The 21,410-nt window shown below is 40.0% G+C and overlaps 1 protein-coding gene across 1 annotated transcript in view; it reads left to right on the top strand.

Moving 5' to 3' along the window:
- CARMIL1 (capping protein regulator and myosin 1 linker 1) overlaps window positions 1-21,410 on the top strand; it is a 361,872-nt gene that overhangs the window by 253,907 nt on the left and 86,555 nt on the right. The window contains exons 27-29 of the mRNA XM_040433531.1: window positions 1,097-1,272; window positions 3,382-3,469; window positions 13,371-13,520. Coding sequence (XP_040289465.1) covers window positions 1,097-1,272; window positions 3,382-3,469; window positions 13,371-13,520 — 414 coding nt within the window. The remainder of the gene's footprint in view (window positions 1-1,096; window positions 1,273-3,381; window positions 3,470-13,370; window positions 13,521-21,410) is intronic.

The raw sequence follows: 21,410 nt of genomic DNA, 5'->3' as shown, positions 1-21,410 counted from the left end.
ATTCTACAGCAAGATTCAGATCCGATATTGATTATATTCTAGTGGCATTAGGGAGATGCATTATTTACTTTTTATCGCCTTCTATGAGAGTATTTGCAGCAAGCCTGAGGCTAAAAATTTATGTCTTTTATCTATTTTTGACACCAGTATAAATTTAGCTAGATGTTAGCACGTAGAATGAGATTTAGAAGCAGAGAGGCATGCATGATGAAGCAGGAGGTGGGTGGCAGGGTGTTTTAAAGGAAATGTTTCACCAAAAATTTTATCTGCCAGTTGAAACCACTTAACTTTTTTTTCTGATTGATTTCAGATTTTTTATTCTATTTACTGAACATGATTATGGGGGCGGCCATGTTGCCTGTGGTGTTCTTAACAGCATTTAGAAGCATAAAGAAAATTGCTTTACGGCAGCCCCATGGGCCATAGACACAATGGTCAGGAGGCGACCTCATTGACTTATATGGGAGAGTTTTCTAGGCATGATCTGTGCAGAGGTCATTGTACAGGGAAAGACTAGATAAGCTCTGACAATCACCTATTGAGAATGGTGAATCCTGTCCTATCTATACACAGAGGTGATATCATTACAGGCAGGATTAGAATGACAGATAAGCAGGTAACTGCAGTAAAGTGATCTGTACAGACAAAGAAGTGGTGCCTATTATTAGGCTTAGTGGCCAGTGCAAAAACTGCAGGGTTTTATGATTTTTGTTTAATTCTAGATATTGACCTGGAAAATTAAATATAACATCATCAAAAATTCTTTAAAAATATGGTAAACCTAAAAACATGATTTAAACAATAGGTCGTTTTTCTGATGACAAGTTCCATTTACGTAGTTCCGGGCAAACATAACCATTGCATCTAGTAATATTGGAGAAACTGGTAAAGCTGGTACTTTAGTAAAAAAGACACCATAATAAAGTTTAAAATATTCCTCCTTCATTTGGATGTCACCAAGCAACCATAGATTGGGGCCTTTGTCGAGACGGTTTGGTTTCTTAATAATATGAAGTCCTTGCAGTACAACAAAGTGACAGGGATATGCAGATTTTTCTTTTTATTCAAGCATTGTACATTCTCTGTTCGTTTATAGCAACTTCTGGAATCTATGGTCGATGCAGCCGAGAACCTATGTCCAAATGTGATGAAAAAAACTCATATTCGCCAAGATCTTATTGAAGCCAGCACTGAGAAGATTTCCATTCCTCGTAACTTTGTCAAAAATGTCTTACTGGAGCAATCTGGAATAGATATTCTTAACAAAATAAGGTAAGCTATCCCTATAAAGGGTTGCAACAGTGTCCAGGCTTATCGTGATGGTTGACTATTACAGGGAAGACTATTGTCTGAGGACTGCTATCAGAGAAGCCAAGACTGGACAAGATGGATAGTTCCTGTTTGACCCGATTTCTAACCCCACAGAAGAGTGGCCTCAGTGAATTTCATGTCTGCAGCCTGAGTGAAATAATATGCATATTCTGCTGCTTATCGCTGGAGCTAAAAAGCCAAACTACAATTGATTCTTCCTAATCATGTTTGTAAATCCTTTAATGTTTGCTGCATTTTCATTGTAGACTGAAGGTTTATTACACAGGGCTGCAAATCTTCTTCTCCTCTTATACTGGATTGAATTTAATAGCCGAACAAAGGAAAATAATTATAGTGCAATTACTTTATGCAGGCAGAATAGCCTGCAGCCTCTTATGAAGAACACATTGTACAGGTTCTTCTTGTCCACAGTCTCTAGGAAGAATAGAGTACTACTACTGTAGTGAATAGTCTATGCTTAGAGTACCCACCTTATGTAAACGGAAATACTCCCCATATGTGAACCAGATCAAACGTGAAATTAAAGGGGTTTTCTGAGATTTTTATTTTTATTTTTTACTGATGACCTACAGTATCCTCAGGATAGGTCATCAATGTATGATCAAGAGGAGTCTGACTCATGGGATATCCACCGACAGTGGCACTTGCCCTTATTAACTGAAGTATCCACCGCAGGAACATCTATATGGATGTGGCTGCGATGGATTTTGCTACGATGATTGGACTTTACAGCCACAGTGACATCCATAAGGGGATGGATGTGCCAGGTTCTGCTGCTCTGCTACATACATAGGAATGGGCTAAGCTGCAGGACCATGCTTGCATGTTGCCATGCAAAGTACCATAGTAATAGGGAAGTGGCGTTTCAAGGAGCTCTTCTATTCCTTTATTCTAATGATTGGTGGAGGTCCTAGAGGTGGATCCCCCATAATCATACATTGATTAATGAATGTTATCAGGATACCAGGACAGGGTTGACATTCTTTCATTCCTAGTATTTTGACATTTCAGAACCGTTTTAGTGCGGTGTTTGTCTCCTTTTTATTATTATTTTTTTTTTTTTTTACATTGGTCACTGTGGACATTAATTAAAGGCTTGGGAGTTTTTGAAGTGCAATTGCTTTTGTATCTCGCCAATATACCCGTTAAATGCAAATGGCAGAGAAGGCTGAATTTTTCAAAGCACTAGGTAGCCCTTTTTTCCAATGAGTGGGCAAACCTTGGTCATGAATATTTCATGATTCCTAAAGTGTCACATCAAAAATAATAAGATAAGATGTGAGGCTTTTTCTCTGTCTCTTCCAGCACGGCCTCGGATGATAACATGAAGCTTAGGATGCTTTGCTGCTGATTAAAGGTTCAATCCATAATGGCTGACCTTTAAAACCCATGACTTTATCGAGGCTTTCCTGACCTTGTTTCACTAAATACATTTCACTCCAGGTTTTAATGCTGTTTGTTTTCCCTCATGTTAACGGTGATTTCATTTCTCCTGGCAGTGTCTAAGATGGCATAAATGTGTCAGTGTGTCTCTTCTTAATCCTCCAAGCCTTCATCTTCATATCAGTCATTCAGGAAAGTGAAATCTTGTGAAACCTCATTTCTGTGTATGGTGCTTACACAATAACTTGGAGATAATCCAGGGTAACCCTTTAAATGCTGGAATTACCGGTATGCCCATAGGCTCTAATATGAGCAAAGTGTATATATCATTAAACAACCATAAATGATGGATTACAAATGGCTAGATCTTTTCTGGGAACTAATTAATGCCTTGTTATGTTAAATTAATTACCGTACGTCGTGACCTGGATAAAATGCTACCTATCCTTTCGTATGCATTGCTGCTTATAGGAAAGGAGGGTATAAACAGTACCGTATGTGTAGACTGGAGGCTATTAATTGTGAGTACTTTATGAGGATGATAGGTGTATCTCACAGTGTCCTTCAAGATTACAACATGGCTTCATTTTCAGAGAAGTTGCCAATTTCTGGTTATATTGCCTATACATTAAAGATAAGATGCATTTTTATATTCTTTCTTCACAGTGAAGTTAAACTTACTGTAGCCTCTTTCTTGTCTGACCGTATTGTGGATGAAATCTTAGATGCACTTTCAAGCAGCCATCATAAACTGGTAAGTCCTGTATGTAATGCTTTCTCCATGTGCAAATGACAGGAAACACATTATCAATTGTTGAGCTGTAATGTCCCATTTTTTAGCACTTCATCACGGTTACGTGACATTTTCCACTGTGATGGTTCCCTATTCCAATGACATCACGGCGTCATCTGTGGCATGACCAGGCTTGTAAGGCTCTGCCCTGTGGACACATCATCAATGACATTAACTCTGAAGGTGGTGGTCTGCTGATTCTCCTGGACCCTTCCCTGTAGACGTGATGTCAGCAGTGATAGTGTCTTAGTGCAGGGTTTTTGCAGCAAGGCTTCAAGCAGGCTTATGTGACGTTTATCTGGGAGGGGAAGGAGAGGCAGAGATGCTACAGATACTCCCAGTGAGTCTTGTGCTGGGATTTAAACACAGGGAGCGAATCAAAGATCACAATTAAACTGGAAAAGTGAAAATGCACTCAAAATTTCATCATCTGTCTTATGTAACCCAGTAAGGTTGAATGCTGGTGTTTCATAATATATATCTTTTTTTTTGTGTGCTCGTAATCCAGACAACCCCTTTAACTTTTCAATGTTGTTGACAAAGTCAGTATATCTGTAATGTGCAACCTTCCTGAATAATGTACTTAATTTAAGATTTATGATTAGTTTTACTTTAGAGGGAGTCTACCTTTAGCTGTTCAATCCATTCCCGCTTAGCGCCTCCCACTTTGGCTTGATTGTCATGGCCAAGATTCCCCTGTGTAATGGATCCCCTGTGTAATTGATCTTGGCCTTGTCAATCAGACCAGTGCAGGAGGAGCTGGGAGGTGAATGCGGTGAAGCTATGATGCGCTGTATCGTGAGGCTCCACCCACAGTGCACTTAATTAGTAATTAGAATACATTTAAAAGATTAGTGTCAGATTAAACAGTTAAAGGTGTGTTTATTATGCAGGGATGCAGCCCTATCAGGCATTATGCTCACGTGGAAAGTGATTTTAGAGCATTATTCCCTCCTGAGTTTGAGAGGTTGAAAAATTTGTAAAACTACATACTATAAGCACCTCTCTAACCAAAGTACTTGAATAACAAGAGTTTCTTCAGATAGCCCAATGATACTTTGGGGAATGATTAAATTATGAGGAAAGGTACCTTCCCATTGGTCATAAGTGTAATAGAAATGAGACATTAGTGTGGGTCACCATCACTTTACATTAGGAGCACCTGGTAGATGTTCAAACACGCCACGTAGGAAAATGTTTAGAAAACAATGTTCAAATTCATGCTCCTTGTTAAAAAATTGTTTCGCTAAACAGAACTACGAGCCTCTCCTCTCTACTATGTCCCAAGAGTTCTCTAATTTTGCAATGAAGGCAGTGTCATGGGTAGACAGAGTTGCATCATTTCAGATGATGACCCTCCCGAAGCTTAAATACATCTTTCATGCTCTTCCTATTTCCCTCCCTAATATATTTTTCAAGAGAGCTCAGTCTATTTTAAATGCCTACTTGTGGAGCTCCGCTAGACCCAGAATAGCCCAAACCTTGATGTTCAGAAACGAAAGAGCTGAAAGTATTGTCCTCCCATCAATTAAAAACTATCACAAGGCAATAGGACTCTCGTTTACTCGCATATGGTGGTTACCTAATAGCTCTAAAGCATCGGTCCAAATAGAATCTAAATCTATCGGCCAATGCACACTAAAGGACTATCTAATACAATTGATTTGGAACCCACATCCTCCAAAAGCCAAACTACTAACTGTAGCTTATGCGGGAACCCTATGGGCCCAAATCCATAACATGCAAGGGAATTCTTATCATTTCTCTCCCATTCCACTACCCATACACTGTAGAATCTTATATCTAATATCAACCTCTCTGCCTGGCGCATTGGAGGGGTCACAAATGTTGCACAACTTATAGATGCCCACTGAGTCCTCCCTTCCAAAACGATCAAAAACCCCTTTTGGTTATCTCAATTTTACAACTACTTAAGAATACGCCATTGCCTCACTAAACTCCTCCAATCTCCCCTATGATTAACAAAGATATTATCAGACTATACCAATATCCGACTCTTTTCAGGAAACACTCCACAAGATAGATCTAAGGCTACCTTTGTCAAATCCCCCCCCCCCCCATTAGAAAATTGGAGTCTGAACTGGGCCATTACTTCTCAGATGAGGGCTTCCTCTCTACAAACTTTAAATGTGTTACCCATTATGAAGCAGCGGTGAAGACTCTCCTACAATGGTATTTTACCCCTCAAAGGCTAAGCAAAATATACCCAGGAACTTATCCTTGCTGCTGGAGAGGATGTAGCAATACAGGCTCCCTATACCATATCTTATGGACCTGTCCCAAACTTTTTGGCAAAAGATATTTACTTAGTATCAGAACTGACCTTGGCAAGAGTAGCCCCATCGCTGGAGCTTGCGTTGCTGTTCCTAAGTATACAGTCAATTGGCCCTACTTATAGAAGTCTCATAGGACATGTGCTACTGATTGGCAAACTAGTGATAACCCGCCACTGGAAGGATATCTCCCCACATACCATATTAGAAGTGCTTCAGGAGCTAAATACAACTTGCTGATATGAACGACTATTGCCTGATACCATTATCTCCCCCAAATCTAGGAACATTACTTGGGCACCTTTGCTACAACATTTTAAATACACCCCCTAGGATTCTTTATCTTACTAGAAAAGCTTGTATTCTCATTACCCAGTGATATGTGAGAGCATTGTTACCTGTAGCTGTTCACTACAATCTCCTTTCATTTTGTTTTATTTTGTTCCTTCTCCGTTTTTTTTTTCCATGTTATATTTAACTGACCATTCTTAAATGCGACCATTCGCGTACCTCCAGGGATGCGAACACCACACGTGTTGCCCTCTCATCTAGGGCTGTTAGTTCTCAACACTTCATAACGTGATCTATAACTGATTGTCGAATTCATTTCTGCTAAATGTAAACTGATTTTTGCAAGTCGAGACTTTGAATACTGATTTCCAATACCATGTTGTACTGTACATCTTTTCTCTATCATTCTGTGAAAAAACAATAAAAACTTTTATTAAAAAAATAAATAATTTGTTTTGCAAAAGAATAAATTTAGCTCCAATAAGCACGTTGTGAAGAAAAACTATCCAGCGCCACTATCCAGCAAAGATTAAAAACTGCCGCATTACAGATTAAAAACATAGCCGAAAGGCATCTACGGAGGCTCTTTGCTTAGGCAGTTTCAAACTGCAATATTTATTTGGCTATGTTTTAAATCTGTCCATAATAAAACTTTAGCTGTAGTTTATAACTGTCTCGCCAAGAAGGGTGCTGAGTAGTTTTTCTACATAATACGCTTAAAAATATTGTTAATATCAAAAAATCTATGTAAATTAATTCTGTATCAATAACATGTGAACAATACTGTATATACAGTCTGTGTGTGTGTATATACCTGTATATAGATATACAACTACTGTATTTGCAAAGGGTCGGATATACCCTTAGGCATAGTTAGGCTGGTGCCTATAGAATGTTCTGGTCACTTGCTGAACACCTGTAATAATATGTAAATTATTTATATTTATTTGTTAGTTAGCGGTGCTGTGGGAGGGGGGAGGGAACACAAGGAAGGATATGGGGAAGGCCGCAGAGGGTGGTAGTCAAATATTTTAAAACCTTACATCAACCTGTCAGGTGATTTTTGCTGCCCGAGGAGCAGCATATGATAGAAGGAGAGAAGCTAAGCTCTGTGATACAATATATAGTTTTTTTTATGAAGAAGGATTTCTGAGTAAAAAGCAGCGTAAATCCTAACAGGACTATGGCGTGCGACAGAATCTGCCCCAAATATACGCCACAAAAGTGGTGTATATCTGGTCATAAATGACCCCCCCTAAGATCATTGTGTGTGTTCAGGATAATTGGGACTCTCGCTGTCCTTCTAGGAGTCCGGTCTGGATTTACTCTAGGTTTTTCTTAGAAATCCTGAGCCAGATCACATAAATCTGTGTATCGCAGAGCTCACCTTCTCTCCCTCTATCTTATCATGCTCTCAGTGCAGCAGAAATCACCAGACAGATTAAATTTTAAGGTGTGTTCTACTTGTTAGGTGGAGTCTAAGGCACTAGGCTCCCAAGATGTAATTCTGCTATTGATTATAAAGTACCAGTCATAGCAAGAAATACATTTATGACAGGCAATGTATTCATCCATTCACATATTTATTATTTTTCATATTTTTTGCAGATAAATGTGCTCTCATGTTTTTAACAGAATCCATGTACATGTTATACAGACTAATGCAGAATAAAATGTAGTCACATATTGTCAACAAGCTCTTTTGGTACCTTCATGGCACTTTGAGCTTTTTAAATCATTTGGATGTCTGCCATCTTTCCTGTTACATTGTCTAGTGGATGAGTTAAAGTGTTGCCGATAGAACTAAAATACAGGGAATAAGGGTTTGTTGCACTTGAAACAGTCATTTACAGACTCTGATGCTTTCAGACAGAGATCCCAGTGGGAGAAGTTGCTGAGGTCTTTGTGCTTCTGTCTGACATAATATATGATCTCAGAAAACTAGCCATGGTCTCGGCTTCCTCCAATGTCTGTAGTAATGAGATAAAACTGTGCATTTGCAGCTCAGTCTTTTACCAAGATACTTCTATTTTATATGTCTGCATGAACCATGTTATACCCTATGCAAAGAGGATCTTGATTGCTGCAGTCTAAGAATTCACATAGACACTGCTTACCAGTTATTTCAGTGCTGTGCATGTTAAAGGTTATGTGCTTTGAAAATATGAAAAAAAAGCAGATAAATTTTTTTAAAAGGGTTGTCCAGGATCAAGAAAAAAAAGGGGTACATTGCATAAAACAATAAGAACCATTCACTGTACCTGTTAAATGCTCTGCTGTTCCAGTGCAGTCACTCCATTGTTCCCTGCTGCAACAGCGATAACACATCAACAATCATGACCGCTGCAGCCAATCACAGGCTTTAGCAGTGAGACCACTAAGGCCAGCGATTGGCTGCAGTGGTCACGTTTGTAGATATGACATCACAAGTAATGGTTTATTTATTTATTTATTTTGTGGTTTACTAACCTTGTCCTGTTTTTTTGTTCATCCCTGACATCCCCTTTAAATGGCTTTTCCTGGATTCTGATATTGATTACCTGTCCTCACGATATATCATCAATATCGGATCGTCAGTGTGTCCAACACTCCCATGTAGCCTCCCCGCAGCTCACCAAGCACAGCGCCATCTATTATGTAGCGGCTGTGATTGATATTGCAGCGTAACTCCATTCACTTGAATGGGACTAAGCTGCATCTAGGCTATGTGACCAATGAAGATAATGTCACTTGCCTACAAAGAGACCGCAGCGCTCACTAGAGTGTCACAGCCTCTTTAAACGGCTGATCGGACCCCTGCAAATCTGATACTGATGACCTATTCTGAGAATAGGTCATCAATATCAAAATCTCGGACAAGCTAAATAATTAATTATGAAAGAAATTATTAATAGGTCCTATGCCATGTGTACATTCCCATTTGGAATAAGACTTTTTTAGGGCATGTAAATATGAAAGTGTATACTTTATTCAACTGCATAACTTCAACTTCCTAAGTGCGAGTGCAAATGGGTAACAGGATTCCCCATCTTTCAAGCAATATATATTGTACTGGTATCCTCCTGTGTGGAAGAAAAATTGTTGGGAGTGGTAGTTCCAAGGTGCAACTACAAAGTGTACCTTTTTAAATTGTAGTCTGGGAAAATGCACACAGTGATGTTACTACACAGAAGTAAATATTGCAGTTATATCACAGAACATGGATAATGCACACCATAGTATCCCAACATAGATATAATAAATAGTGTGATGTTACAGTAAAGGTATCAGAGGCATAGCTATAGGGGTTCAGAGGTAGCAGTATCTACTGGGCCCAGGAGTGGGGCCTGAAAACTCTTTTGGTGCATAAGAAGCAGGGGTGCACCACCAATGAGGCCAGATGAGGCGATCGCCTCAGGCAGCACCAGGTAGGGACAAGAGGGGTCAGCAGAAGGCCCATGGGCAATGAGCGCTTTCATTGTGGAAACGCTCATCTCTACATATTCAATTGCATTGCTGTACTCAGGACAGAAATACAGCTGAATGCTGCAACGGGGCTTGAGAGCAATGTCGTCCTGGCCCACCATTTCCTCTAATAGGCTTTAGTCCTAGTTCCTGTAGGCCGGTGTCATCATTATCGCTCTGCCTGAGCCGGAAGCAGAAGGGCTAGGTGCACCCCTGATAAGAAGACACCATTACTATGGAATGTGCACACTGGTCAAGTTACACCTCTGGCTGGAGGGGAAGGGGTTAGGTCAGGAATGTGGCGAGGGGAGGGAGGGCGGAGTGCCGTTTCAATTTTTGCCTCAGGCAGCAGGAAAGTTATGTGCTCCTGGCAACAAAGAACTGAGGGAAGGGGGGGCCTAAGCTGAACTCTTGCACCAGGGCCGATGAGCCTCTAGCTACTCCCCCGACAGGTATAATAAGTGCACAGATAATAAACAGAGATAACAAACACAGTGATGTCACAGTGCAGACACGAATGCAGTGCAGAATGAGGTCTCTGCACATGGGTAATAGAGAGAGTGATGTCACGACAGAAGGGTAATGACTGAATTAAAGTAAAAGCACAGGAAAATAAAGTCACAGTGATGTCACAGCGCAGGGATAATGCATACATATTCATAATATATCACTAGAAAGGGATAATACACATAACTGGTATAACATACACAGTGATATCACAGTATAAGACTACATGCACACGACCGTTGTGTGTTTTGCGGTCCGCAAAACACGGATGGTGTTCGTGTGCGTCCCGCAATTTGCGGAACGGCACGGACAGCCTTTAATATAACTGCCTATTTTTTTAAATCCATGTTTCAGTTTACGATGTTTTTTATGACCTCAATGCATGCTTTCAATGTTTTGTTTAATTAAACATTTTCTATGAAATGCCATTGAGCATTGTCTGGTAAAGTATTTCCCAGTGCTTGGTCGATTTACAATATACGGATTTGTGCTGGGGTTATGTAACCATTTTATAGCCTATGAAGCTGCCACTGTAGGAATAGATGTGTGTAGAAAGTCTAATCAAGTATCATGGCAAGGCTGTAGAATTGTTTTCTCGCATGATTTTAGCAAGTGAAAGTAGAACATTTAGCAGAGCAGAACATGCATCATCCTAATTTTAGCTTTCATAGTCATGATTTTTAATTATTTCTTGCACGTTATTGAGATTAGTTGAGGCCGCAACTAAAGCAAATTGTAATTTTGGGATTTGTATAATGAGAAGTATAAATTGATGCAGCAAAAAAGTGTGTACCCTAACTGCACGAAAGTGACAGCTAACGTCAGACTTTTTATCGCCTCTGTCAATGTACTCAATATACTTTTTATATCATGTAAGACTAAGGCCTCTTTCACACGGGCGTTGCAGGAACACCCGCGATTTTTCCGCGAGAGTGCAAAACATTGTAATGCGTTTTGCACTCGCGTGAGAAAAATCGTGCGTGTTTGGTACCCAAACCCGAACTTCTTCACAGAAGTTCGGGCTTGGGATCGGTGTTCTGTGGATTGTATTATTTTCCCTTATAACATGGTTATAAGGGAAAATAATAGCATTCTGAATACAGAATGCATAGTAAAACAGCGCTGGAGGGGTTAAAAAAAAAATAAAAAAAATCATTTAACTCACCTTAATCCACTTGATCGCGTAGCCCGGCATCTCCGTCTGTCTCTTTTACTGACTAGGACCTGTGGTGAGCATTAATTATAGTTCAAGGACCTGTTATGACGTCACTCCGGTCATCACATGGTACGTCACATGATCTTTTACCATGGTGAATCACCATGGTAAAAGATCATGTGACGTACCATGTGATGACCGGAGTGACGTCATCAAAGGTCCTGTAACTTTATTTAATGCTCACCATAGGTCCTTCAACAAAGGAGACAGACGGAGATGCCGGGCTACGCGAGCAAGTGGATTAAGGTGAGTTAAATTTTTTATAATTTTTTTTTTAACCCCTCCAGCGCTATTTTACTTTGCATTCTGTATTCAGAATGGTATTATTTTCCCTTATAACCATGTTATAAGGGAAAATACTAATGATCGGGTCTCCATCCCGATCGTCTCCTAGCAACCCCATTCACTTCTTTGGGGCCTGCGTTGCGTGAAAAACACAGAATATAGAGCATGCTGCGATTTTCACGCAACGCATAAGTGATGCGTGAAAATCACCGCTCATGTGAACAGCCCCATAGAAATGAATGGGTCGGTAATCAGTGCGGGTGCAATGCGTTCAACTCACGCATCGCATCCGCGCAGAATACTCGCCCGTGTGAAAGGGGCCTAAGGGCTCATTCAGACGGCAGTATTTTTTTTGCACTCCACAAAAATGCGGATCCTTTTTTTTTGCGGACAGTTCAGTTTGTCCGCAAAAAAACGGAATGTATGGTTCAGTGGTTCCGCATGTCTTCTGTTTTTTTGCGGATCCATAGACTTGAATGAGACCACAGAGTTTTACTGACCAACATGGGACATGTTCTATATTTTTTGCGGTGCCGCAGGCCGTATCTTTTGCGGTCCCAATGCGGAACAAAACATATGGCCGTCTGAATGAGCCCTTAAACTATGATTGCAAGGGTGACATTAAGACAACAGTGGTGTGGTAATAGTGGGAAAAGTTTATAGCAACTCACACAAATTTTTTTTTAAAGGCTATGAACACCTTTGGGGGCATTTTTTAATTACTGTCTTCTACTCATTTTGGGCTAAAAATAATTTTTCTTCTACAGCTTTCAGTTTCAGTGCATTTACAAACCAACAAGCTCTCTGCTTCACACTAAATCCATCAGAGAACTGCTCAGTCTGCTGGATTTGTAGCCCTTATCTCTGAATTCCTGACAGGTCATAAACACTCTTTAAGCTAAATTATTATCAAACTGATAACAATGTAACTATAATGAGCTGTTAGGCTACATGCACACGTTGTGGAATACTCTCTTTTTCCACGCAGATTCCTGTGCGGAAAAACTGCAGCCTAGTACAGTACCAGCAAAGTGTATGAGATTACACAAATCGCATGTACACTTTGTGGATTGTTTCCTTGCGGAAATTGACCTGCATTGCGGATTTCCAAATCTGCAGCATGTGAATTATGTTTGAGGTTTTAGATGCAGATTTCACCCTTTTCAATGGAACGGTGAGATCTTCGGCAAAATCGCATCTATTCTGTACCAAATTCTGCAATTAGAAATTAAAGATTTTGGTGCAGATATGCTGCAGAAACGCACATAAATCCGCACTGAACTTCCGCACTCGTGTGCAGGTGGCCTTAGGAAAGTACAGATGAGAGCTACAGATCATCAGAGCATTTCTCTGTCGAATTCAGTATGAAGCAGAGATCTTGCTAGTCTGCAAATTTACTGGAACTCAAAGCTGTAGAAGAAAACTGTTACCAGAAAAATAGATTTTTAGCCTGAAATAAGTTGAATGCAATAATAAAAAGAAAAAGCTTTATTAGTATAGGCAGCTCTACGGTTTTTGTAAGCCTTCCCCGCCACTCCCCTGACATGAGTTCAGAGGAGTTTGCTTTATTAAAATCAAAGCTGCCTATGTAACTATATGTACTTCACTGCGACTAATGTGGCACCTATAGAACTGTGACGTTTGATGAGTTGATTAATTTTCTCCTCAATCCTTGGGCCTGAGCACCAAATTTTGTCATCTGATGCTTTAGAAAAACAGGCAGAATTAATGGTAGTAGCGTAGTACATTATGATGGTTAAGGTCCCTGTTATTGCTGAACATTTTCAGTTTGATCAGTAACTCAATTGTTTAAATTTGCATCCAGGCTGATCATCTCTCCAAGCGGGGAAAGCCACTTCTACATCAAGAATCTATAGAGATAGAGACTGTGGAGGAGAAGTCAACCAAACGTTCTGTTCCCACCATTGAAGAACTCTCTGAGATGGAGCGTTTGGAAGACTTGGACACATGCATGGTGAGTGACAGCGCTTTGTTTAAATTTTTAGAAATTACTACTCTCACAACCAGGGTATCAATGGTCAATGACTTATTCTATAATGGGTAACACGAGAAAAATTAATAAAATTAACAAATGGTCGGTGACCTTATTAAAACTTAACTTTTAATAAATATCCTTGCTAAGATAGGCCCATATTTCTACTACATAACACGTGCAAGTATAAAGTGATCATGCATACAAAGAAAAAGGCAAAAATTTAAAAGGTATATAATAAGTATATTAAGAGAGGAGGGTACACTAAAATTAAGTGTTTGGAGGAGTAAGGGTTAAAGAGACACAGATACTGGGTCTCTTATCACTGTATATCCCTATAGCTTCCTCCACATCACACCTCTCTTTAAGTGTCCCTAGTTGTCCCTATATAGCGGCGATGACTGCCCAGCTTCGTCAGGGAAACCAAAAAATCGTGCGCACACTCATACCAATTTCACAGCACGTCCCGACGCGTTTCAATGGCCCACGGCCAAATCATCAGGGGACTGGTACATCTACAAATAACAAACAATTGCCCAGTAGCCTCCATCCAAACTGGGCTAATAAAGCAACAAGTGGGAGATATAGATTTAGCGGTGATCAGTCGCTACATTAATCAGTACTTGGCTCTCCATGTGCTGATGTCGCTACATTAATCAGTACTTGGCTCTCCATGTGCTGATGTCGCTACATTAATCAGTACTTGGCTCTCCATGTGCTGATGTCGCTACATTAATCAGTACTTGGCTCTCCATGTGCTGATGTCGCTACATTAATCAGTACTTAGCTCTCCATGTGCTGATGTCCATGGCTCTGGCTCACACCACGCCCAGTGAGCACTTGGGCCTCTTCCTAGACCATGTGACGTCACGTTCATTAGTCAAGTGGCTTGGGCACAGCACTGTCCCATTCAAGTGAATGGCGCTGAGTTGCAGTGTCAAGCACTTCCATTATTTTCTTTTATCACATACAGGTGAAACTTGAAAAATTTGAATATTGTGCAAAGTTCATTTATTTCAGTAATGAAACTTAAAAGGTGAATCTAACATATGAGATAGACTCATTACATGCAAAGCGAGATATTTCAAGCCTTTATTTGTTATAATTTGGATGATTATGGCTTATAGCTTATGAAACCCCAAAGTCACAATTTTGAGGTACCCTTTGCTCAGGGGGTATGGATTAATTAGCTGACTACAGTGTGACACTTTGAGCCTAGAATATTGAAGCTTTTCACAATATTCTAATTTTAAAGGGAACCGGTCACCAGTTTTATGGTGTCCTAACTAAGGGCAACATTAAAAAGTGACTGATTCTCTTAGCAAAATGCTGGGTCACTTTCTTTAATTGACCCAGTCAATCTGCCAACATCTTGTATTGAAAATCTCCAGCTGATAATGATAAGTCATGAATATTTATGAGCTCCTGACTCTCCCCGCCCACCTGCTGATGAATGACAGTTTTTTTTCCATATGAATCAGCAGCAGGTGGGCAGGGGAGTGGCTATAGCTCTGAATTAAATATACGCTGGACTCAATGACATCACGCTGGACTCAAATCAGCTCATTAGCTTGCAGCATCTTTGTGTGTATATTATGAGGTAACCATCTGTCACACCTGTAAGTGAATACATCTAAGGCACTTTTTAGTAGTTATTGATTGTATATAATTAGTTAAATTATAATCAAATATCCACATGACAGGTTCCCTTTAAGCTGCATGAATGCAATTCCTTTTAATTTGCATTACTGAAATAAATGGACTTTTGCACGATATTCTAATTTTTCGAGTTTCACCTGTATATGAATATTCTATGCATTTTTTTTATAACAAAAAAACCTGGCAGATGGTTTTCTGGATATAATTGTTTGTCACTGTATTCTACTTCCTGTCCTGGTTCTTTAACTTCCTTCTTTGTTTGGACTTTTAGCGTGAGAACCAGCCTTGCTTAACTTTTTCAGTCAGACCACTCGGTGAGGACCAGAGAGTGTCTACCCCTGTAGTGACTCAATACAGTGTTTTCCTGTGGGCATCTTTTATTATTATTATAAGGATTTCTTGTAGATAACACTTTTCCTTCACAGCAGCGGCAAAGTGACAATGGATTATCTGTCTATATAAGAAGCTTTTTATTCTGTGTTCACAGCTACAGAAGGACATTATTTTTTATTTAATTATTAAGGGTATGGTACTGCCAAAATGGAAAAGAAAAACTGCCAAAAATTCTAGATTTTTTTTTTTATGAATACTGAGTTTCATAGAAAATATCCCTTTCTGATGGAAGTGTCCTTTTACATCATATAGTTCTGTAAATTATTAAAATTGGCAACTGTCCCCATTGAAATCAACTGTTTTGGAGATCCAAGAATTGCAGATTACCTGATTTCTGATCTAGTTTCAAGTTGTTCATCTATCAACAAACTTTTGTTTGCAAGCAGATCACCAATTTTCACCAGAATTTAACTGGTCTGAAAAACAGGAACAAGTGTTCAACTTTTACTCTCCTCCTAATTCTGTTGACACACAGCCTACGGTATATACAGTCAGGTCCATAAATATTGGGACATCGACACAATTCTAACATTTTTGGCTCTATACACCACCACAATGGATTTGAAATGAATCGAACAGGATGTGCTTTAACTGCAGACTGTCAGCTTTAATTTGGGAGTATTTACATCCAAATCAGGTGAACGGTGCAGGAATTACAACAGTTTGCATATGTGCCTCCCACTTGTTAAGGGACCAAAAGTAATGGGACAATTGGCTTCTCAGCTGTTCCATGGCCAGGTGTGTGTTATTCCCTCGTTATCCTAATTACAGTGAGCAGATAAAAGGTCCAGAGTTCATTTCAAGTGTACTATTTGCATTTGGAATCTGTTGCTGTCAACTCTCAAGATGAGATACAAAGAGCTGTCACTATCAGTGAAGCAAGCCATCATTAGGCTGAAAAAACAAAACAAACCCATCAGAGAGATAGCAAAAACATTAGGCGTGCCCAAAACAACTGTTTGGAACATTCTTAAAAAGAAGGAACGCACCGGTGAGCTCAGCAACATCGGAAGACCACGGAAAACAACTGTGGTGGATGACCGAAGAATTCTTTCCCTGGTGAAGAAAACACCCTTCACAACAGTTGGCCAGATCAAGAACACTCTCCAGGAGGTAGGTGTATGTGTGTCAAAGTCAACAATCAAGAGAAGACTTCACCAGAGTGAATACAGAGGGTTCACCACAAGATGTAAACCATTGGTGAGCCTCAAAAACAGGAAGGCCAGATTAGAGTTTGCCAAACGACATCTAAAAAAGCCTTCACAGTTCTGGAACAACATCCTATGGACAGATGAGACCAAGATCAAATTGTACCAGAGTGATGGGAAGAGAAGAGTATGGAGAAGGAAAGGAACTGCTCATGATCCTAAGCATACCACCTCATCAGTGAAGCATGGTGGTGGTAGTGTCATGGCGTGGGCATGTATGGCTGCCAATGGAACTTGTTCTCTTGTATTTATTGATGATGTGACTGCTGACAAAAGCAGCAGGATGAATTCTGAAGTGTTTCGGGCAATATTATCTGCTCATATTCAGCCAAATGCTTCAGAACTCATTGGACAGCGCTTCACAGTGCAGATGGACAATGACCCAAAGCATACTGCAAAAGCAACCAAAGAGTTTTTTAAGGGAAAGAAGTGGAATGTTATGCAATAGCCAAGTCAATCACCTGACCTGAATCCGATTGAGCATGCATTTCACTTGCTGAAGACAAAACTGAAGGGAAAATGCCCCAAGAACAAGCAGGAACTGAAGACGGTTGCAGTAGAGGCCTGGCAGAGCATCACCAGGGATGAAACCCAGCGTCTGGGGATGTCTATGTGTTCCAGACTTCAGGCTGTGATTGACTACCAAGGATTTGCAACCAAGTATTAAGAAGTGAAAGTTTGATTCATGATTATTATTCTGTCCTATTACTTTTGGTCCCTTAACAAGTGGGAGGCACATATGCAAACTGTTGTAATTCCTACACCGTTCACCTGATTTGGATGTAAATACCCTCAAATTAAAGCTGGATGAATTCTGAAGTGTTTCGGGCAATATTATCTGCTCATATTCAGCCAAATGCTTCAGAACTCATTGGACAGCGCTTCACAGTGCAGATGGACAATGACCCAAAGCATACTGCAAAAGCAACCAAAGAGTTTTTTAAGGGAAAGAAGTGGAATGTTATGCAATAGCCAAGTCAATCACCTGACCTGAATCCGATTGAGCATGCATTTCACTTGCTGAAGACAAAACTGAAGGGAAAATGCCCCAAGAACAAGCAGGAACTGAAGACGGTTGCAGTAGAGGCCTGGCAGAGCATCACCAGGGATGAAACCCAGCGTCTGGGGATGTCTATGTGTTCCAGACTTCAGGCTGTGATTGACTACCAAGGATTTGCAACCAAGTATTAAGAAGTGAAAGTTTGATTCATGATTATTATTCTGTCCGATTACTTTTGGTACCTTAACAAGTGGGAGGCACATATGCAAACTGTTGTAATTCCTACACCGTTCACCTTATTTGGATGTAAATACCCTCAAATTAAAGCTGATAGTCTGCAGTTAAAGCACATCTTGTTTGTTTCATTTCAAATCCATTGTGGTGGTGTATAGAGCAAAAAATGTTAGAATTGTGTTGATGTCCCAATATTTATGGACCTGACTGTAGGACAGCATAAAATACAGTTTATCTTGCTGCACGGTTTTTCTTTATCACTATGGTCAGGCCAGAAGTAAGATTTGCGGAGGTAGCGATCTAAATTAGTGGGTATCCTGATCCAATCTCTGAGACCCAGTCCCCAGGTAACCACCAAATCACATCAGTCAAATATAGGAAGGGTGGCCCGACATACATGTGGCCCACTGGACTAAAGTATATGGGAGCTAGCAGACAGTGAAGCCAGCCAATACCTTAGCAGTTCCTCTGCAAAGCATTTACTTTATTATGCAGGGCAGTGTATAATTCACTTTTATGATGTCCTACATTTTTTTTTTTTTGTTGTGCAAGTGGGAGAAAGTTGAAGCTAGACTAAATGTCTGTACCCGAAATGATATGAGAAGACCATAGATTATCAATAGGCTTATTGGGCTAGATTTCCTTTTAGTTACTATTTTTTGTGTTCACATTATTCTACCTATAAAGGTATATTGTACAACTGCACAAGATGTAATTCCCTAGTATCCCTGCTCAAGTACCTCCAAGCAGAAATTACAGCGTATCATTCAGAGAAAGGTACACTGATGGGGCTTTTAAGGGACAAGATACAAAAATGACAGTAAATACAATGTTCCTTTTCAGAAATTCTTTGGCCTTTGGGGATACTGTACTATTAAAAGTTGTCTCCTACAGCAGTTTCCACAGAAGTCAGAATTGCTTTTTAATGTGTTTTCAAAAACTGAACTGGCTATGCTAGTTGAATAATGTTGATGTAAAATGGTATACAGGGATCTGATGCCAGCAACAAGTGAGCATTTTAGCATTTTCTGATGTCTTAGACTCCATTTTGAAACCCTTATAGTCCAAAAGTGGATATGCTTACATACAAGTATGTATTGTGGGTGTTTAGAGTGCTATTTGGAAATTACCAGTATTTATTATCTCATTGCAACCAAAGGTTACTTAGCTAAATGACCATTAGCCATAAAATCTACGGATGTAGCAGAGCCCAGATTTTAAACTCATTGTGGTACTACAATGTGTTGTCTATAATGTTACATAGGAATGTAAGGACACTGACTGAATTATCAAAATAAATGAGCTTATCCTAGTGTAGAACTAAAATATAGTGGCAGAAGTATTAACCCTTTAGTGACCAACCTGTTTTGGGCCTTTCTAACCAAGCAATTTTTTTTTATTGTTGCCTTCCAAGAGATTTTTTTTCCACCTATATAGTCAAATGAGGGCTTTTTTTTTTGTGGGGCAAGTTGTAGTTTTTAATTGTGCCATTTTGGGGTACACATCATTTACTGATTAACTTTTATTAAGTCTTTCTGGGTGAGCGGTAGGAAAAAAACAGCAATACTGCCACAGATTTTCTACATTATTCATTTTGCGACATTCATTTTTCGGCATAAATAACAAGATAACTTTATTCTCTGGGTCAGTACGATTACTGTGATACCAAATACTTATATGATGTCATTTATCAAACTGGTGTAAAGTAGAACTGGCTTAGTTGCCCATAGTAACCAATCTGATTCCACCTTTCATTTTTGACAGCTCCTTTGGAAAATGAAAGGTGGCGTCTGATTGGTTGCTATGGGCAACTAAGCCAGTTCTACTTTACACCAGTTTGATATATGAGCCCAATAGTTTTTTGCGTTTTACTACTTTTGCCCAATAAAAACCTTTAAAAAAAAAAAATATATATATATATATATATATATATATATTTTTGCATTGCCGCAACCCAAGATCCATAACTTTTTTTTTATTGTTCTTTATACAGAGATGAATGAGGGCTTAATTTTTGCAGGATTTTTTTTAGTTTTCATCTGTATTATTTTGGGTTACATAGTTTTTGATCATTTTTTTATTTATTTTTTGGTGGCGACTAAGCAAAAGCAGCAGTTCTGGCATTTTTATTTATTTATTATTATTTTTTTCACGGAGTTCACCGCACAGAATAATTTGCATGATATTTGCATAATACGCTTCGTTATCACGTACCAAATATGTGGAGATTTTATCTTTGCAATTATTTTTAAAGTTTTTTTTATTAGTTGGAATGTTTTTTTTTTTATTGCGTTTTTAACCACTATAATAGGTGATATTTTGATTCTAACATTTTTTAAACGATTTTTTATTCTAAAATACATTGTCCTATAGTGCAATGCATTTTAATGTCCGTGCTATACTAACATTGACCAGCAGGCTGCGCCAGAGAGGCAGAACCTGCTGGAAAACGCTGGAGGCAGGCTTGGGGCCTACACTAACCCCTGGCCTGTCTGTACTGGCATCCGCACCCTGTGATCTCATTTGCAGGGTGCTAATGGGAGACAGAGGGGGTCCGCTCCCTCTGTAACCACTTACATGTGGCGGGCGGCCCGAATAGGCATTTCTGCTGGTCCGGGCCATTAGAGCAAGAGCGTTGCTCCCATTTGAGGGCCAAGCCTCCACTTTCTGCTGCACGGGAGACCCGTGCAGAGCTTGGACTGGGCCATCATAAAACAGTGGCGACCCAGCCCAAGGCCCCGTAGTGACTGCTGAAAATAAAGGCATATTGGTGGTCACTAAGGGGTTAAGACTGGCATGTCATATGCCAGTCTGTAATGATGCTGGTTGTGCACAATACCGCAGAACTAGATGTCACATATAGCAGTCTCCTTTCCCAAGTCCTAATAATGTCACGCCTTGCGCTGTGAATGTGCGGAGATCTGCCAGGCTGGCTGCACATGTTTGACTCGTCTCTTTGTTTTGGTTTGAGTTGAGCTGGATCCACCTTCCCTCAGGTGTACTGGGTTGATTGTTAGCCAGGCTATTTATTCCTCCTCCCAGTGGCCTATGTGGGTTATAGTTCATTCCTGTTGGCTTTGGATGTGTTGTGGATTGTCTGCTCCAGCTCAGCTCAAGATAAGTCCTCTCTGTTTCTTCCCTTGTTGTCTTTTGTCTAGGCCTCTAGGGAGACACTTGCTTCCTCCTGCTTGAGGAAGCAGGTCGTCTCTTCCCCTTTCCCTTCTGCTCAGGGTTGTCCCAGGGTATATAGATGAAGGCACGAGGGCATGTGCATATCCACCATAAGGGTATGCACATGTGCACAGCAGTATAGGGAAAGCTTCAGGGATCACTAGAAGGTGACCCTTTCTCCCTAGCTTTTGGGCCTAGTCTATTGTT

The sequence above is a fragment of the Bufo bufo genome, chromosome 5 (assembly GCF_905171765.1).
Source record: "Bufo bufo chromosome 5, aBufBuf1.1, whole genome shotgun sequence".
NCBI classification, from domain to species: Eukaryota; Metazoa; Chordata; class Amphibia; order Anura; family Bufonidae; genus Bufo; species Bufo bufo.
The sequence above is the reverse complement of the archived record's forward strand: the minus strand, read 5'-3'. Positions and strand labels throughout refer to the sequence as shown.